At 44.0% G+C, this 15477-nt stretch overlaps 1 protein-coding gene across 5 annotated transcripts in view; it reads left to right on the top strand.

Moving 5' to 3' along the window:
• Positions 1 to 15477, top strand: part of MGLL (monoglyceride lipase) — a 106373-nt gene that overhangs the window by 38272 nt on the left and 52624 nt on the right. For 3 of the 5 annotated variants that reach the window (XM_051788932.1, XM_051788934.1, XM_051788933.1), the window contains exon 3: positions 7383 to 7521. In XM_051788932.1, coding sequence (XP_051644892.1) covers positions 7383 to 7521 — 139 coding nt within the window. The other 2 variants (XM_051788936.1, XM_051788935.1) reach the window with 2 other exon arrangements.

Genomic DNA, 15477 nt, shown 5'->3' with positions numbered 1-15477 from the left:
TACTAAATTACAGTTAAGTAAAATATCTCCATAACTAATAATGAAAATACTGTGTGTCTTTTTCCATCACTAGCAGTCAGTGCACTTCATAGTTGAGGTTTGTATAATTCCCTTTACATCACAGTGTGGCTGGAACAACTGAGGTCAAGTACAGAAATGATTCACCTGTACTGTGAAAGCTGCCTTAAGATGCCTTTTAGGGGTGAAAAGCAGACCTCTGGATCGTGCTTATTGTCACACATAAAATCAATTTAATTCAAAAATTAAATTTCACATCAGTAACTATAGCCTTCTAAATTCCATTCCATCGTTTATAACCTACAAACACTGTAAACAGAAACACTACAAAAGAAGATTTTAAAATTACAAACCAGCCAGGATGCTTAATATTTCAAGTCTAATTTGCAATATAAAACCTCATTTTGAGAAATGCTATGAAAGCATCGGGGTTGGGTGCATTTTAGAACAGCATTTGTCATAAAAAAGAACTTGAACATTTGGGTTGCCAAAGCAGAAACAAGCACCACAGACACATTTTACCCTTATGGGGATTCATCAAGGTTGTGCAGTGCAGCTGTTGTCTTAGTAAAAGAAAGTATCGGCCCCTGGCTGAAGGAAACAGAAACATAATTATGTTATGATGATCTGGAAAACGTGCAAAGAAAAATTGGAATGCAAAGCGTGATAAATGAGGCTTTGTCAGTCGCAAAGCAGCAAGAAAACCAGGCGGCACAATAATAACTCTTTTCCAGTCAATGCTTCCAGTTTGGCTACCAAAATAAAGCACCACTCTAACCACAGCAGAACAGCAGTAGCTTTTGGCTGTATGATTTAGTCCTACTACGATGACGCTGGGTATGGAGAGTGGATTACACAGTCAGCCTTAGGAATAGAAATGAGAAAAGGAACGGTCAGGCACTCCTCAAAATTGAGACCATAATTCCTGCTGCAGAAAATTTATAAAGTCGTCTTACCGTGATTTTTATGCATATTAAAATTCAAAGCTTAGGACCTTTTCCATTAGGATGCCTTTCAATTATGTTTTCTGCCATCAAAATCGAGGCGACCCACATTTTATGAACAGTACTATGGCCACAGTCATATAATGGTAAAATAGGAAATGCCATCCTGTAACCCACTCTTTAATCTGTCTGCCCTCACAGTGACAAGGACAGGATTTCCCTTCTTGTGCTGCAGCAATGTGGTTGTCCGGGGTATAAACCACTGAAGTTTATTCTCATGATGTGAGTGAATCCAGAGGGAAAATTTGGCTAATTATATACCAGCACAGGAAACTTTTATTTAGAAACCAATACTGGGTCGCAGAGATAAAAAGGAACAAATGTTTAAAGAAAACCTCGAGATAAAGGGGAACATGATTGGGGAAAAAAAAAAAAATCAGACTAAGGGGTTTTTGGCAGGGCTGCCGTGCCCACACGCTCTCAGGGCCCAGCAGAGCTGAGGCTGTGCCCTCTAGCGCCGGCCACCTGCAACACTGAGCTGAGATACAACACTGCTGAGCCTCTGCAGTTCCAGACCTCTATAAGAAAACTATTTATTCCCAAGGCAGATCTTTTCTCAAGCAAGAGGGTTGCTAGAATCACTCCATCAACTTCCCTTCCACAGAAAAAAAACTTTAGGGCAGAATTCCCCCTTTCGTTTTGAATTTCCCGCCTTGGGAGGATGCCTTCCATACATTTCATACTAAGAAGGTCTCAGAACTTGTTACTAATAGTCCTCTGGGGTTTTTAATTAAACAAACAAACAAAGAAAAACCCCTAAATGAACGACCAAACAAAATATGTACTGCTTCTGTAATTAAAAACAACCAGCTCTCAAGTTAACATTTATGTTAACTTCTGTACATCAGTTTAAAGGGCTAAAAGCTGTACTTAAATAATGTAATTTTAAGTGTGTATTTTTGGCCCTGTCAAATAAGGAGCACAGGCAAGATACGAATCACTCCACTCATACAGTCACTGTTTGGAACCTGCAGCTTTGCAAGTGATTTCTAATGACAGCATGATTTGCAGAATTTTTATTACCTACAAAAAATTAGGACTATTTTTACCATTAATTATTCTCATTTACATGGTAAAATTACTTTTTACTTGACTGTAGTTTACATGTAGGGGTATTAAACCTCTTGTAGCTTAATCTAATAATTCCATTTGCACAGATCAGGGAAAGTGAAATCACTGATGGGCAACAAATTCAGTGGAAGCCTGCAAACAATTTCTGTGATACTAAGATATGCCTGTGCTTACCCTTCAACCTTTCTCCATTTCCCTTGGCAGTAATTTGTGAGGAGGTCCATGAGATTGCAGAAGTGCAGACTAAAGCCAAGCTACTTATAATTTCTCCTGATATTCTTAAGATTAAATGCTCAGTACAATATTGTCCTTTAATATTTTCTTCCTCAATTCGGTTTGCCTGACACCAAGCTTGTTTTTTGGCTGTAAGACATTAAAATAGATATTTTATCAGAAAATAAGAGCAGTTCATGTCAGCCCCCACTCCTGCCTCATCCCTATATATGTCTTTTTCAGGAATACCAACAGGCAAGCAAAGGCAGATTACAGAAATAAGTAAAGCTGAATGACTGGACTCTGTCTAGGGATTCATTAAAAAAAAAACCCAGCCAAAGAGAAGGGCAAATCCAAATTAATGACTCTAAATAGACAGCTTTAGTGGTGTTGGCTTCTTTCCTTCTCACTTGATTTTAATTCTTCCTCTTCATGCTTCATCTCCCATCGTTTCCCACATGTTCTCTTGCTTGCGCTGTCTGTTGCTTTCTCCAGCTGCTCCCTGACTACCGTAACTTCCAGGGTTTTTCTGGTTTTGGAGCAGATATTTCCATAACCACATACTTCTTAGATATTTTATTATTCTTTCCTCCTCCCCTGTTATTTTTTCCTCCTTCTTGCCAGCAAAAGTTCACTTTGTGGTCCTGATGAGCAGAATCCCAAACGGTTTAGCACCCACACCCTGTCCAATCCACTTCTCAAACAAAAATACTCCTTTGCAGCTTAAGAACATGGTATCCTCAACCAGAGCAGAAGGATCTACTTTTGCATGCCAACAGGATAGGATCCATAAAAAATTCATTTTCTGAACAAAAGCCTAACGGCAAAGAAAAAATTCTGTCTCATTCACTTACCCCACCATCAGAACCACATGCCAGCCTGCTATGCTCTTTTCCCTTCCCTTCCCTTCCCTTCCCTTCCCTTCCCTTCCCTTCCCTTCCCTTCCCTTCCCTTCCCTTCCCTTCCCTTCCCTTCCCTTCCCTTCCCTTCCCTTCCCTTCCCTTCCCTTCCCTTCCCTTCCCTTCCCTTCCCTTCCCTTCCCTTCCCTTCCCTTCCCTTCCCTTCCCTTCCCTTCCCTTCCCTTCCCTTCCCTTCCCTTCCCTTCCCTTCCCTTCCCTTCCCTTCCCTTCCCTTCCCTTCCCTTCCCTTCCCTTCCCTTCCCTTCCCTTCCCTTCCCTTCCCTTCCCTTCCCTTCCCTTCCCTTCCCTTCCCTTCCCTTCCCTTTCTCACTCCTTGCTTTGATAACAAATTTCATTATAAGTGTTTTCTCTGTCATTCCAGCAACTGATTTTTTTCCTAAAATTTTCTTCACTTGAAGGTGTATTCCTTTTCTCTGTACTCCTTTGTGTACCTTGGGGGTCAATGGAGATGCTAAAGTTAAGCAGGGCTCAGCCTTTAATAAAGCAAACACTCTTCCCTACAAGGTTTGAGCAATTACTGAGTCAGTGTAAAGATTCACCAAGTGTGAATCTATTTTTTATTAGAAGTTGATTTAGCTTAAACTCTACTTCCAAAACATACTTCACTCCACTAAGACAAGAGAAGATGTTACAGTCTCATAAATACTGCATGCTCAGGCATCCCTTTGATTTCTCACAGGGAGCCAGGATGCAATAATTGCTCTGCTAAAGCCTGGTGTACACTCTGGATACCAGCTAGGTGAATTCCTCAGACCCAATCCAGCTTTCTCAGGTGCCTTTTCATTCACAGCTTAAACTCCACAAAACAATAGGGCAACAAGTCAGCAGTTGCTTTTCACTCATTTTTTATTATGTTAACCTTGGCATGGGGGGTGGGGGGGGTGCTACCTATGGGAAGAAACCTCCTCAAATTCCTGAGGGGTTCAGGGAAGCTGGGGAGAAGGGAAGGAGGGGTCAACTGATTCTTCACTTCAGTGCAGTGGTGAGAGTCTGGGCTTGGAAGAAAGGGCAGGCTGGACCACAGTTCTGCTGTCTCCAGATTTAGCTACACAGAGGTTGACAGGGTATCAAGGACATCGTGTATCTGGACTGACCAGGCCAAGCTCTCAAATACAGGATCTCCCCCTTGTGTCCTAACAAAGGTCATTTTCCTTGAGATGCTATTTTTAACGTGAATTTTAGAAAGAGATTTTTTCCTCAACTCCCTTCACCCCTCCGTGGCCCTGGGAACTCTGATATTCCCAGCACCACAGCAGGAGAGGAGCCTGTTCCTGGCGTCAGATTTCATGGGTGGCTGTAGGGAAGCAGTAAACTGTTCCTGGCAGATAAACCGTGAGCAGGAGAGGAGGCTCCTTTCCTTCTTTTTTTTTCTTAATGCAGTTATTATCTGATCTGTATCCTTTAAATAAATATATATGTCCTTGCTTCTACCAACTCTGGAGCTGGTTCGTGATAACTCTTTAATTCCACCCATCCATGCTTAGACAGTAGCTGGCCCAGCAAATGGTACACCTCCAGGTACAGCTCCCAGGGCTCTTGTTAAGACTCATCTGACCTAAATCTCGCTCATTATAAACAACCATAAATGTTGGTTTTGTTTATTTTTTTTCCAAACAAGAGAAGTTAAGGGAATATGCAATTTTGCTTCTGCCATTTATAACTAACATCCCCCCCCCAGGGCATTTAATATAAATGACAATGAAAGAAGAATAAAATAAGATCTGGTTTTGATTTCCTTTTTATTTTTATATGGCTCATCTCTGAGGTTTTGCATTTATTGTTATTATTGTTAGCACATTCTCTTTTTCTTTCCTCAGTCTTTGTTCACAGATTTGTACTTGAAGAGCACATTACCTCACTTTAAAAAATAGCTGCCTCTTCTTAGAAAGGTTTGAGATTTCTAAGTATATGTAGATATGTAAAAATTAAAGAACTTGGTGAAACGTGAAAAGCCTGAATCTGTGCTCAATAAATGCTAAGCACTTAACAGTATTAAATGACAAAACCCTGTATTTGGATGCCTTAAGGCTGGGAAGCTATGTTAGCTTCAGGAAACCTTGCTGTGACAATTTTTATAAGCAAGTGTCATATACCACCAGCAGATCTCACATTACAGAGTTGCAGCATATGTGTTGCGTACAATCTACGGTGATTGGGGCACTATTAACAGATGTGCTTATAAATTATATACCGTATTCCTGGTATTTACCCTAAATGAGGGTGCAAAGCAAGGGGCTGGGGTGCTCCTCCGAACTAGTATCTGAAGATCTTTTCGGTGTTGCTTCAAAGCCTGAAGTGATGCACATCTAGACGCAAACAGCGAAGTTTGGTGTCAAGATCGCAAGGAGCGGTTCGGATCGGGATGCCCAGGAGGCAGCAAGACTCCACGGTCTCCCCTCCCTGAAATTCAGCGCGAGAAGCCGCCCACGCCCCCGGGGTGCCCCCTCGTGTCCCCCAGCCCGCAGCAGGCAGCTGAAGGGTCGCTCCCATGGCCAGAGCCCGGTGCCGGGGGGCTGCAGGAGCGCTGCTGCCGCTTCCCCCGCCCGCGACCATCCGAGCACAGCGGGGCGGCGGCTGGGCAGGCTGCGACCCCCCTGGGCACACCCGGGGAGGGGGCGGCCGTGCCTCCTCCCTCCCCCCGACCCGGAGGGCACCTCGGGGCTCTCCCGCTCCCCGCCCAGCCCAGCCGAGGGGGCGGCAGCACCGACCGCGTCCCGGGCGCGGCACCGCCCGCCCCTCCATCCATCCATCCAACCACCCACCGCCCTTCCGCCGCTGCCTCCCTCCTTCCCGGGAGCAGCCGGTGCGCACCGGGCGGTGGAGCCACCGCGCTTCGGCTCCGCCGGGGGACGCGGGGCGGCCGCGCTTGGCCGCGGCGGGAGGATGCGTGTGCGGGGTTGGCGACCTGGCATCGCGTCGGTGCTTGGATCCTCCCTCCTCCTTCTCCTCCTCCTCCCCTCCCTCCCGCTCCCCGCCTGGCAGCGCGGGGCTGGGGAAGTTGCGCTTCCAAGCGAGATGGCTTCGCAGCGGCGATCGCTTTGAGAAAAGGGCTCCCCCTCCCTCGCCTCCCCCCGTCGCCGCGGCCTCCGAACTGTAAGTGGCAGGAAGGAAGTAAAGTTGCAAACAACCTGCAGCGGCAGGAACTTTGTGAGCTGCTCCAGCTGCATGTGTTCAAGGTGCCTTTGATGTACGTGCAGCAGCTTCTGGAAAGTGGACTGCAGCTTTCCCACCCGCCAGCCCTCCCTCTCCCCCACCCTTCCCAGCCTCCCCTCCCACCACCGCCACTTCAGCCCACACACGCAATTTGTTTGAGAAGGAAAAAAAAAAAAAGTGATGAACAAGAAGTGGTGAATTACCCAAGCGACTTTCCTCAAAGAGCGAGCGAGCCGGGGAGAGGAGCCGCGGCGAGCCCCGCGCAGCGCCGGGAGGGACCCGCCGGGCGCCCGCCGGGGACCGCGGGGCTGCCGGGGTGTGAACGCGGCTCCGCAGCGAGATGCAAAAAGCCTTATCTGCTTGCGTTTGACTTGCGATGCCGGCTCCTCACTAGAATGCAAACCCTTGCACAGGATGAAAACAGGTTTGTGGCAAATTCTCCTGGAAATGTTCCGCTCCCTGCCGCCGCCACCTTCCTGTCTGAGATGTCAGAGGAGATCTTAATGATGACACGGTGGCAGATACCTCTGCTGCGTACCCTCTACTGTTCTTTGGAAATGTTCAGGCAGAGGGAAATCTTTTATGCAGCTGCCTTTTCATATCTGTAGCGACTGCTGCACAATCTGCACTTGATTGCAGTTAAAATATTCTCTTTAGGATCCGTTTGACAAAATGATGCAAAATAAACACAGATGGGAGAAGTGGGGGAGAGAAAGCTATAATGAAGTACTGGTGATGGATTGATTTTCCCTTCTTCCCCCCCCCTCCCCTCCAATGCTCTACCCCCAAATGTGAGCATTTTCTGAATGAAAACATTGCTACATCTCTGTTTTAAAGCGAAGATTTTGGGGGTTCTTTGGCTGGGGTTTTGGAGGGAGGCTCCCATCAGTGATGCTTGCCCTTTTGATTGACTTTCTTGAATATCTGTGGCTATCCAGGCTATCAGCTTTTATCTTGGTTCACTTGTTTTAAAGTATGTCTTGTTTCTTCCAACACCTTGCAGGTCATTCTTCCAGAATGCCAGAGGAAAGTTCGCCAAAGCGGAGTCCTCAAAACATCCCATACAAGGACCTGCCCCATATCATCAATGCTGATGGGCAGTATCTCTTCTGCAGGTACTGGAAGCCAGCAGCAACTCCCAGGTGAGCACTTGAAAGCAAATGTCCTTTTTTACTGTCAGTAAATAAGACTCTATTCATGTAATTATTATTTATAGCTTGACTGACATTACAGGGCTGTCTGCATGGAGCTTTACAGAGCCACTGAGAGAGATTTCTCTCATCTGAGAGAGCCTCTACTGTAAAGACCATATTCTCCAAACGTTTACTTTCTCGAGTCAACCTTACAGATGTAAAACATGGAGTTACTGTCATTCCATGCACAGCTGGCTTGGTTGGCAGTTTGGTTTGCTACCGAGTGGCTCTGGCAGGTGGCTGATGCCCATCAGCAATAAACAACTAAACTAATGGCACAGGCAGTTAGGGAGGGGTGGGATACAGGCTTAGAGATGTCCACTCTTTCTGAGTTTCTCAGTGTCAACATATGAAACATCAGCAGCATCTGACTTTGATTTGAACAGTAGTAGCCAAAATCTCAGGGCAACAGGCAGAATGTTTGACAGCGTTGTTTTTTGACCGTTGTTTGGTTTGTTTTAAATTATTTATAGTTTGTAAATGATTTAGGAAGCTTTTTCACAGTCAACTGCAATTTCAAAGCTGGCCCGTGTAATAAACATGGACAAAGAACCAGACAGAGAAAATTTTCTAATATTTTTGTCATAATTTAAATAATCCCTTTACTGTAATAGCTTTCTGTGCTGATTATGATCTGCTATAGAAAGGTATCTCTGCTACTCCCATAGTTATGATCTTCCAGTATCTGCTGGCTTGGCATGTATTTATGCTGCCACTAGTTATTTATGTAGGTACCTACTTCATAAAAATCTGGATATTGTTTTATTGTTTTCTTTTTCTGTAAGCCAACAGGAAGAACTGTGTTGATTTTATACAGCTAGAAAACAGTCACAGGAAAAAGTTGTTCAAGCTGTTGTAGGGAGTTAAACTTTATCCTTGACCACCCAACAGGTTAGACGTCGTCCTGTGTCCGAATCTGCAACTGCACTGAGAGAGGGATACAGGTCCAAGTTAGCTGGCCTTGGTTTTTATGGCTACAAAACTAGGGGACAATGGGAATAACATAGGGCTGGGTGAGCACCCAGGTAACACAGAGGGTGGACAAGCACTGAAGTACCCTGTCCCCAGAGGGGAGGACAGTACAGTTACCTCACCACGACTCCATCACACTGGTTGGGCTGTAGCACAGGGGTCTGGTTTAAGATCACCTGGCCCATTTTAGAGTTTTCGAGTTACTTCTACTCACTGCCTTTCAGAAACAAGGGGGAAAGTTTTTGGCACCGAGGCATTACACAATCTTTGTGCCAACCTGAAGATTTCCTCTACACAAAACAAACGCTATGAAACTAAGCTTCTACTGTGAAACCAGGCTGTCTTGTATTATAATGCCAATTAATCATTAACTACCCATAACCTTCAACACCCAGTTGTGGAATTGCTTTTTTTTGTGTTTGATTTTTTACAAAATTAGTAGTGAGAGGATGGGTCTTTGTTCCAGAAATGAAAGGATGATAAAGAGCTGAGAGTTAAAACTTGGTGTCTAAGTCCTCTGGGTAGTTAATTTTTTTTAGAGCTCTGTGCACCAAGCAGTTAATTGAGAGTGAGCTTGCCCTAGTTTTGCGACAACAGAAGTGGATGGAATCAGTGTTGCTCATTTACAAGTAGTTCCTGAGTGCATGCATGTGTGTGTGTGTTTGCGTGTTTGTGTATAAGGAGGGGGTGTACTGTTTATTATTAGCTCTTCATGCATTGTTACGTATGAGAGAGATGGTAAGTGACTGAATAACAAGTCAGTGCCTGGATCCTACAGTCAAGAATGCCCTTGAAGTGCATTTATAGGCAGACCAAAAATACAATATTTTTCCCCCGTCACTTCTCATAAGAACCTCTGCTTTTCTGCTTCCTGTGTAGAAGCTCAGCAACTTTCATCTAATTTTAAATGTTCAGCAAAAGTGATCTCTATATATATGTATAGGGAGAGAAAGACAGCTCAGGGGACTTTTACAGGCCCGTTACAATTTATTTCAAGCATTGAAGGCAGTTCTTTCAATCTTCTAACTCAATTGTTGATTCAGGTTCAAATCTTAACGCTAATGAATGATGCTATAACGGTCAAACGGTGGGATCTTTCATTGATCCATTATGTGTCTAATCCCAGCTAGGGCTACAGAAATACCTCTTCACTGCAGATGCCCAAAGGTTATCATTGACTTGTCTTCTGTTAGAATAGAACTTACCGTCCTTGATCCCACCCCCAGGGAGGGGGAAAACCCGGGATATCTGCCAAAGGAAAAATTAAAAAGTAGCCCTAGCCTGGGGTCGAAGAGCAGACAATGGCCAGGCAGTCTCTGAAAGTTGGGACAACTGACAGACATCACCCCTTGGAGCTGGTGCTTCTCTTTTATCTCCTTGAACAGCCCCACAAAGGTGGATAAAGGCTGTGGCAGATTGATATGCTATAGCATATTTTAAAAAACAAAACAAAAAAAAACCCCCAAACAAACAAAAAAAACCCCAAACAACAAACAACTGTTTTTCAAGAAGAGAGGGAAATTTTGTGAGGCTTTATTGCTTCGTACTCACAAATACCCAGGCTCTGATCCTATGTGGTGTTGATCCGACTGATCAGCCCATACTGGTGCACATATGGAAGCTTTGTTATAAGTGCCACCGAGGCCAAGGTTGTCCTGCCAGTGAAAGGCACCTATTGTGAGTTCCTCAGCAGGGTCCGCTTTGTTTCAGAGGGGGATTTAGGTGATTACTTCACAGGAAGCTGACACACAAAGGCACTCAGATGTCATAATGATTAGATGGGGTAGATGGAGTAGGTAGTAATGGCATTAAGGAAGGAGAAAGACAGTGTTTTCCACTTGTTTTTCGGGTGGGAAGTCACTCCCAACAGCAGAGCTGGAGACTGGGTGTTGTCTTCTCTTGCTGCCTGCTGGCAGCAGTGCAGACGCAGCTTCCTGGTCAACAGCCCTGCAAGCTGCCCAACTTGTTGAGCCAGTTCCATCTTAAAGTGTAATTAAGTGGTCTTGTTGAATGCAGCAGGGGAGAAAAAGCAGAATGTTCTGGTGTCGTTTCCATGCTTTGTGTCAACAGCAGGATTTGTGGAGAATGAAATCGGGTAACTCTTTGGCACTGAGTGCTTACTACTGAGTGCAACACAAGATTTGGACAAGGCAGGGCATTTTCAGGACTATGTAATGTTTTTTGGAGGAATTAAATCATTTGTACCAAACAGGATTGATCTCATGCCTATACCATGTCCCAGTAGCCAAAGAAACCCTACTCAATGGGAAAGCAGTAATTGTGTAAACAGAAACAGCAGCTCCATGCAAGGTTAAAACCTGAGAACTCTGAGTCTAAATATGAGGAGGTGAGAAATTGAGGAACCATTCTCTATTCCCAGCTCTCAGACAAAACTGCTAAGAATAGGGGTGGGATGAGGAAGGGGAAGGAAAGTTGGGAGGAGAAGTCAGGATGTTTCCTTTGAGGCCTCTAAAGGGCCTGGAGAGCTTGAGAGATTACCTTCTTTTCCTTTCTGTTCCTATACCCATAGCTTTTTCTGGATGCTTCCTTCTCCATTCTTCACTGTTTAGATAAGCATAAATGCTTTCTTCTGGGACACTTTTAGTCCCTCTGCTTGACCTCAGGTAAACCCTGTGAAATTTACTGACCCAGAGTAGTTTTTTCCAGAGCTGAGCCAGCTGACCCAGAGCTGCTTATAGCTGCAGCCACCACTGACTTTAGACAGAGTGATGCTGGAGTCTCTCCTGGCAGATCAGCCACTCTAGGTTGGGCGGATGAAGGTTGAGACACTTGTAGTTAGAGGATGTATTTGAAAACGTGAGGTCTTGATACCTGAGCTTCCTCAGCTATCATTGTCTGGCATGGTGCTTGTGTGTCTCTCCACATAGTGGTCTCTAGGTGATCATCTCATAGATGATTGCCAGCAGCTGAAGTGGTCTGCCTGAAACTGAGACACGTGGGTCACAGATGCATTCCTGGTCGATTGTTAATGTACACTAGAATGGGTTGCCTCAACTTTAGGCATCATGACCACAGTTTAAGTAAACAGAGTTGCAATTGTCTGAGTAAACAGTGCCTTTGTAGGAGCTCTTTCATTTTTACACCCAGCAAGTGTGATTAAAAATAGAAAATTAAACAAGCAAAAAGCACCCACTTTTCTATTTGCTTTTTACATTTGTTTTACTCTATGAAAAATGCCTGTCATTCATTCTGACTTCTTAGAAATTAAAGGCCAATCCAATAAGGAGAAAATAAATTTCTCTCTTCCCCAAGGATTTTGCAGATGTGCCTGTGGTGCAGAAATACAAACTGCATTTGTATTTGAACTGGCCCTCAAATTGTAAATATTGCTTGATGGCTTTGGCATCTCATTACCAGCAACTCCACAGCATTTCCAGAAGATCAGCACAGCTCCCAGCAGGAGCAGATGACAAAGTTGAATTTGACTTTCAGACCTTTCCAAAATGAATTAATAAATAAATAAATAAACCAAAGTGAAGTCAAAGCAAAGAGAGTCAAGTCACTGATTATAATATCTTTAATTACAGTGTGTGGTTTTAGTGTCTAGAGATACTTGAAGGAGTTTCTAATTCAGCGTCACTCTTGAAGAGCACTTTGTTTGTGCTAATGAGGTCAACTTCAAATTAATGCCAAATCTGTGTGCTACAAAGTGACTTATGTCAGCACAGTTTGTCATAGGATGAATTCATCTCCCTCTGTGTGTCTGATCACATCACACACACTGCAAAGGGAAATAACAATGATCATTGTCAAATCAACATTCCAGGCTTTGCTTGCTGTATTGCTATTGCCCGAGTTTCTAAAGCCTCCCTTCTATTCATCAGCCATGTATGTGTTCCTTTAATGCCTCTGTTCTCTTTGCTCCATGTGACTGTTATTCACTGTGAATAGGGGCATCCTTTTATGATTCCTTATGCAGCTTCAGAGGATGGGCAAATTAGCAAACCAGCTTCTCCTGTCTTCTCTGAAAGACAGGAGAACAGCTTTGGTTCTTGCTGTAGGTACTTCCAACAGGTTTCTTCAGTAGGATAATTTTTTTTCAGTCTCCACAGGAATGTTCTACGGAAGCAAATCTAAACCTGCCTTTATTACACAGAACCCAAGGAAAAAGGAGAATAACAAATGGAATAACAACTGTAATTAAACCACCCCTTTTGCTTGTTCCACTGTTAGGATCAGCTTCTGAGCACAGGTGTACAATTTTGTGACATTGGTGTCTGGAAACAGGGTGACTTTTGGAGTTCCCTGTTGTGAGTCTCAAAGCAGTAAAATTTCATCCTGATCCTGGGAGCCGCAAAAGAAGCAAAATCAGTGTTGGTTCTCAGCGTGCCACCTGATGAATTGGAAACGGTGCTGTGCAGCATGGTGAATATCAGAGGGAGAGGTAGAAATAGGAGAAAAAAAGAGAAACGGTCTTGAGATTGTATTGCAAAACTCATTTTCTGCTCATTATTCTGCCAGAGACTGAATGATAAGCAAACCTTGCTTCTCTCATGCAAACAGTTCATGTGCTTTTAATTGGAATGCAGGTGTGATGATCAGTACTGGCTTTGTGCCATGACTCTGACCGATCCCCTCTCTGGTCACTCAGCAATTAGAGACCTGCCAGTCCCTCCAGGTCTGTTTATCCTTAGCAGACCCTGCACTGACCCCTGCTTCAAACCAGCTCTTTGTTTACAGTGATGCCATAGCTGAAGCAGACAAACTCATTGATCTTATCAGGGTTCCAGATGCAAGAGCACTTTACTTCACTAGTACAAGAAATATGTAGGTTTAGTCAAAATAATAAAACAGCTGCACACAGTTCCTTGCTTCAATTTCTCCAGCACTCTTGAACATCCCTTGGGAACACACAGCAGCTCTTTTAGGTCACCATGAATATGTCTACAGCAAGAGTTGGCTGGTGTAGGTGTTCCGAGTAGAGGAGGGTATTTTTTTCTAGATGCCTGTAGCAGAGGAGTTGGCCTTGCAAGTTCCCTTCAAGCTGCTGTGACTTCGTGCTTTTCAGAGCCAGGGTGATCTGATCTCTTTGTTCTTGTAGGGAAATTGCATTGTTCTAAGAGCTGTCCCTGCAGACACATTTGGCTGAGTTGCCTTCCCTAGGTCCAGAAGCACATTGTCCTAATGTGCTTCCACTTGAATGGAAGCCATCAGTGTTTTAAACCTCCTATTGTCCCTTATCCAAAAGATGTGACACAACCCTGATAGCAAATGGCTGATTATCCTAGATATCCAAGGAGATAGCATTGCACCTTGCCCAAGAGATTCCTTAAGATGTGCTTAGGCAGTTATATCCTTTACTGTACTCATACATCCCTGTCCTGTACTCTACCAGTACAGACATTCCGACGCTATATCAGTATGGCTTATTATCCATAATAGGAAGGAAGAAATTAGCAGCACCAGGGTAAGTAAAGTTTTAGACATCATTAAAATTATATCTCCTCTAGGGTTTCCTCTTGCAGACCCATAAAATTTCACTTATGTTAACTGAAAAAAAAAGTACTGGTACAGCAAACCCAAATACCAACCTTGGGCTAGTCCCAACCATAAACATCATCTACAGCTACCAGACACGGGGGAGTCACTGGGTGGTGGTGTCAGAAAGGCGTCTCAAAGCTGACCAGACTCACTGCCTAGACAGTGGCACTGAAGTGTGGCCTTGGAGACAGGAAGGGCACAGCTGGTGGAGGCTGTCCTGGTGGCCAAAGTGATGCAGTCAGATTTAGCTGCCTCCAAGCACACTTTTACAGGATGTCCCATCAGCGAGTCACAGGAGATGGGGTAGGTGTTGGTCTTTCTCTGCTTGGGAATGTGTTTGTTTCCCCTAGAGAGATGCAGTACGTTTGTGCCTGAAGGGAATAATTATTTTAGCAGTAGCAGACATGTAGCAGTTTTCAATGTCCCAAGACCTTGAGTAACAACAAACTTCATGAGTACTTCAACATGCATGAAAGTGTCTCCCCTTCTGCATGACAGACACTGGCTCTCCCGCCAGGAGCTGTCTTCATTTCTGTTTGGCAGGCGCTCCCTTGATGATGGGAGCCTCTGAACACTCCCATACTGAGTGATAGCAAAGACAGCTTGCTAGACCTAGAGAATTTAGTGTCAGAAAACAGAATAAAGAAGCCAATGAGGAGCAGAGAACAGGCAAAACACATGGTCAAGACAGTCATTAGGCAGTGACACAATGACCAGTGATTTACAGAATCGGACTCTTAATTTTACTGTACTTTTATTTCCTTGTCTAAAATTGGGTGTAGTCATCCATCCAAGTGATACAAATTGAGGTTGGAGTCACTAGACAAAAGTTGCCAGAGAAAGTAAGTTATTCCTTGAGGAGCTGGTGGTTGGAGAGGACTTGATGTTTGAAGAGAGATATTAGAAAAAGTCTACTGAGTGATGCATTAGTTCTCTGCAGTTCAGCTACAGGTAAATGGTCTCAGCAGCAATCATTGAAAAGAAAGGATAGGAAGAAAAAAGGGAACAAAATATTGACAACTGGGCTAAAGCCAAACATTTAGCAGTAATTGTTTGCTCCAGTGTTGTGTTCAGAAGGGTAAGGAGAAAATGTACAAACTGCTATAGATTTGCTATGCAAGAAAGATTACTGATCTTTTTGAGCTGTCTATCTGACCTATGGTAAAAGAACTTGCTCTATATGTTTTTTTCTTCCTTGTTCAAGCTTGAAGCTTGCAGACTGAGGGAATAAAACTTAAATCTTTGGCCTTTCTTTAGAATAGAAAGTTGGTTTAATTTGCTATAGTTGTCAGCAGGTTAGCTGGTTCACCAGCTAGCAAGATGTGCTTATTTTTATAATTTTTCAATGTACTTTTTACTTTTATTTTCAAAACTATCTCAGTGGGGTTTCAAATTCAACTGTCAAATTCCAGAAATCTATGGTGGCTTAAT

Source organism: Manacus candei, unplaced genomic scaffold (genome assembly GCF_025592945.1).
Source record: "Manacus candei isolate 608988 ecotype Guabito, Panama unplaced genomic scaffold, ASM2559294v1 h1tg000025l, whole genome shotgun sequence".
NCBI classification, from domain to species: domain Eukaryota; kingdom Metazoa; phylum Chordata; class Aves; order Passeriformes; family Pipridae; genus Manacus; species Manacus candei.
Note: the sequence above shows the minus strand (reverse complement) of the source record. Positions and strands in the feature narration are given on the sequence as shown.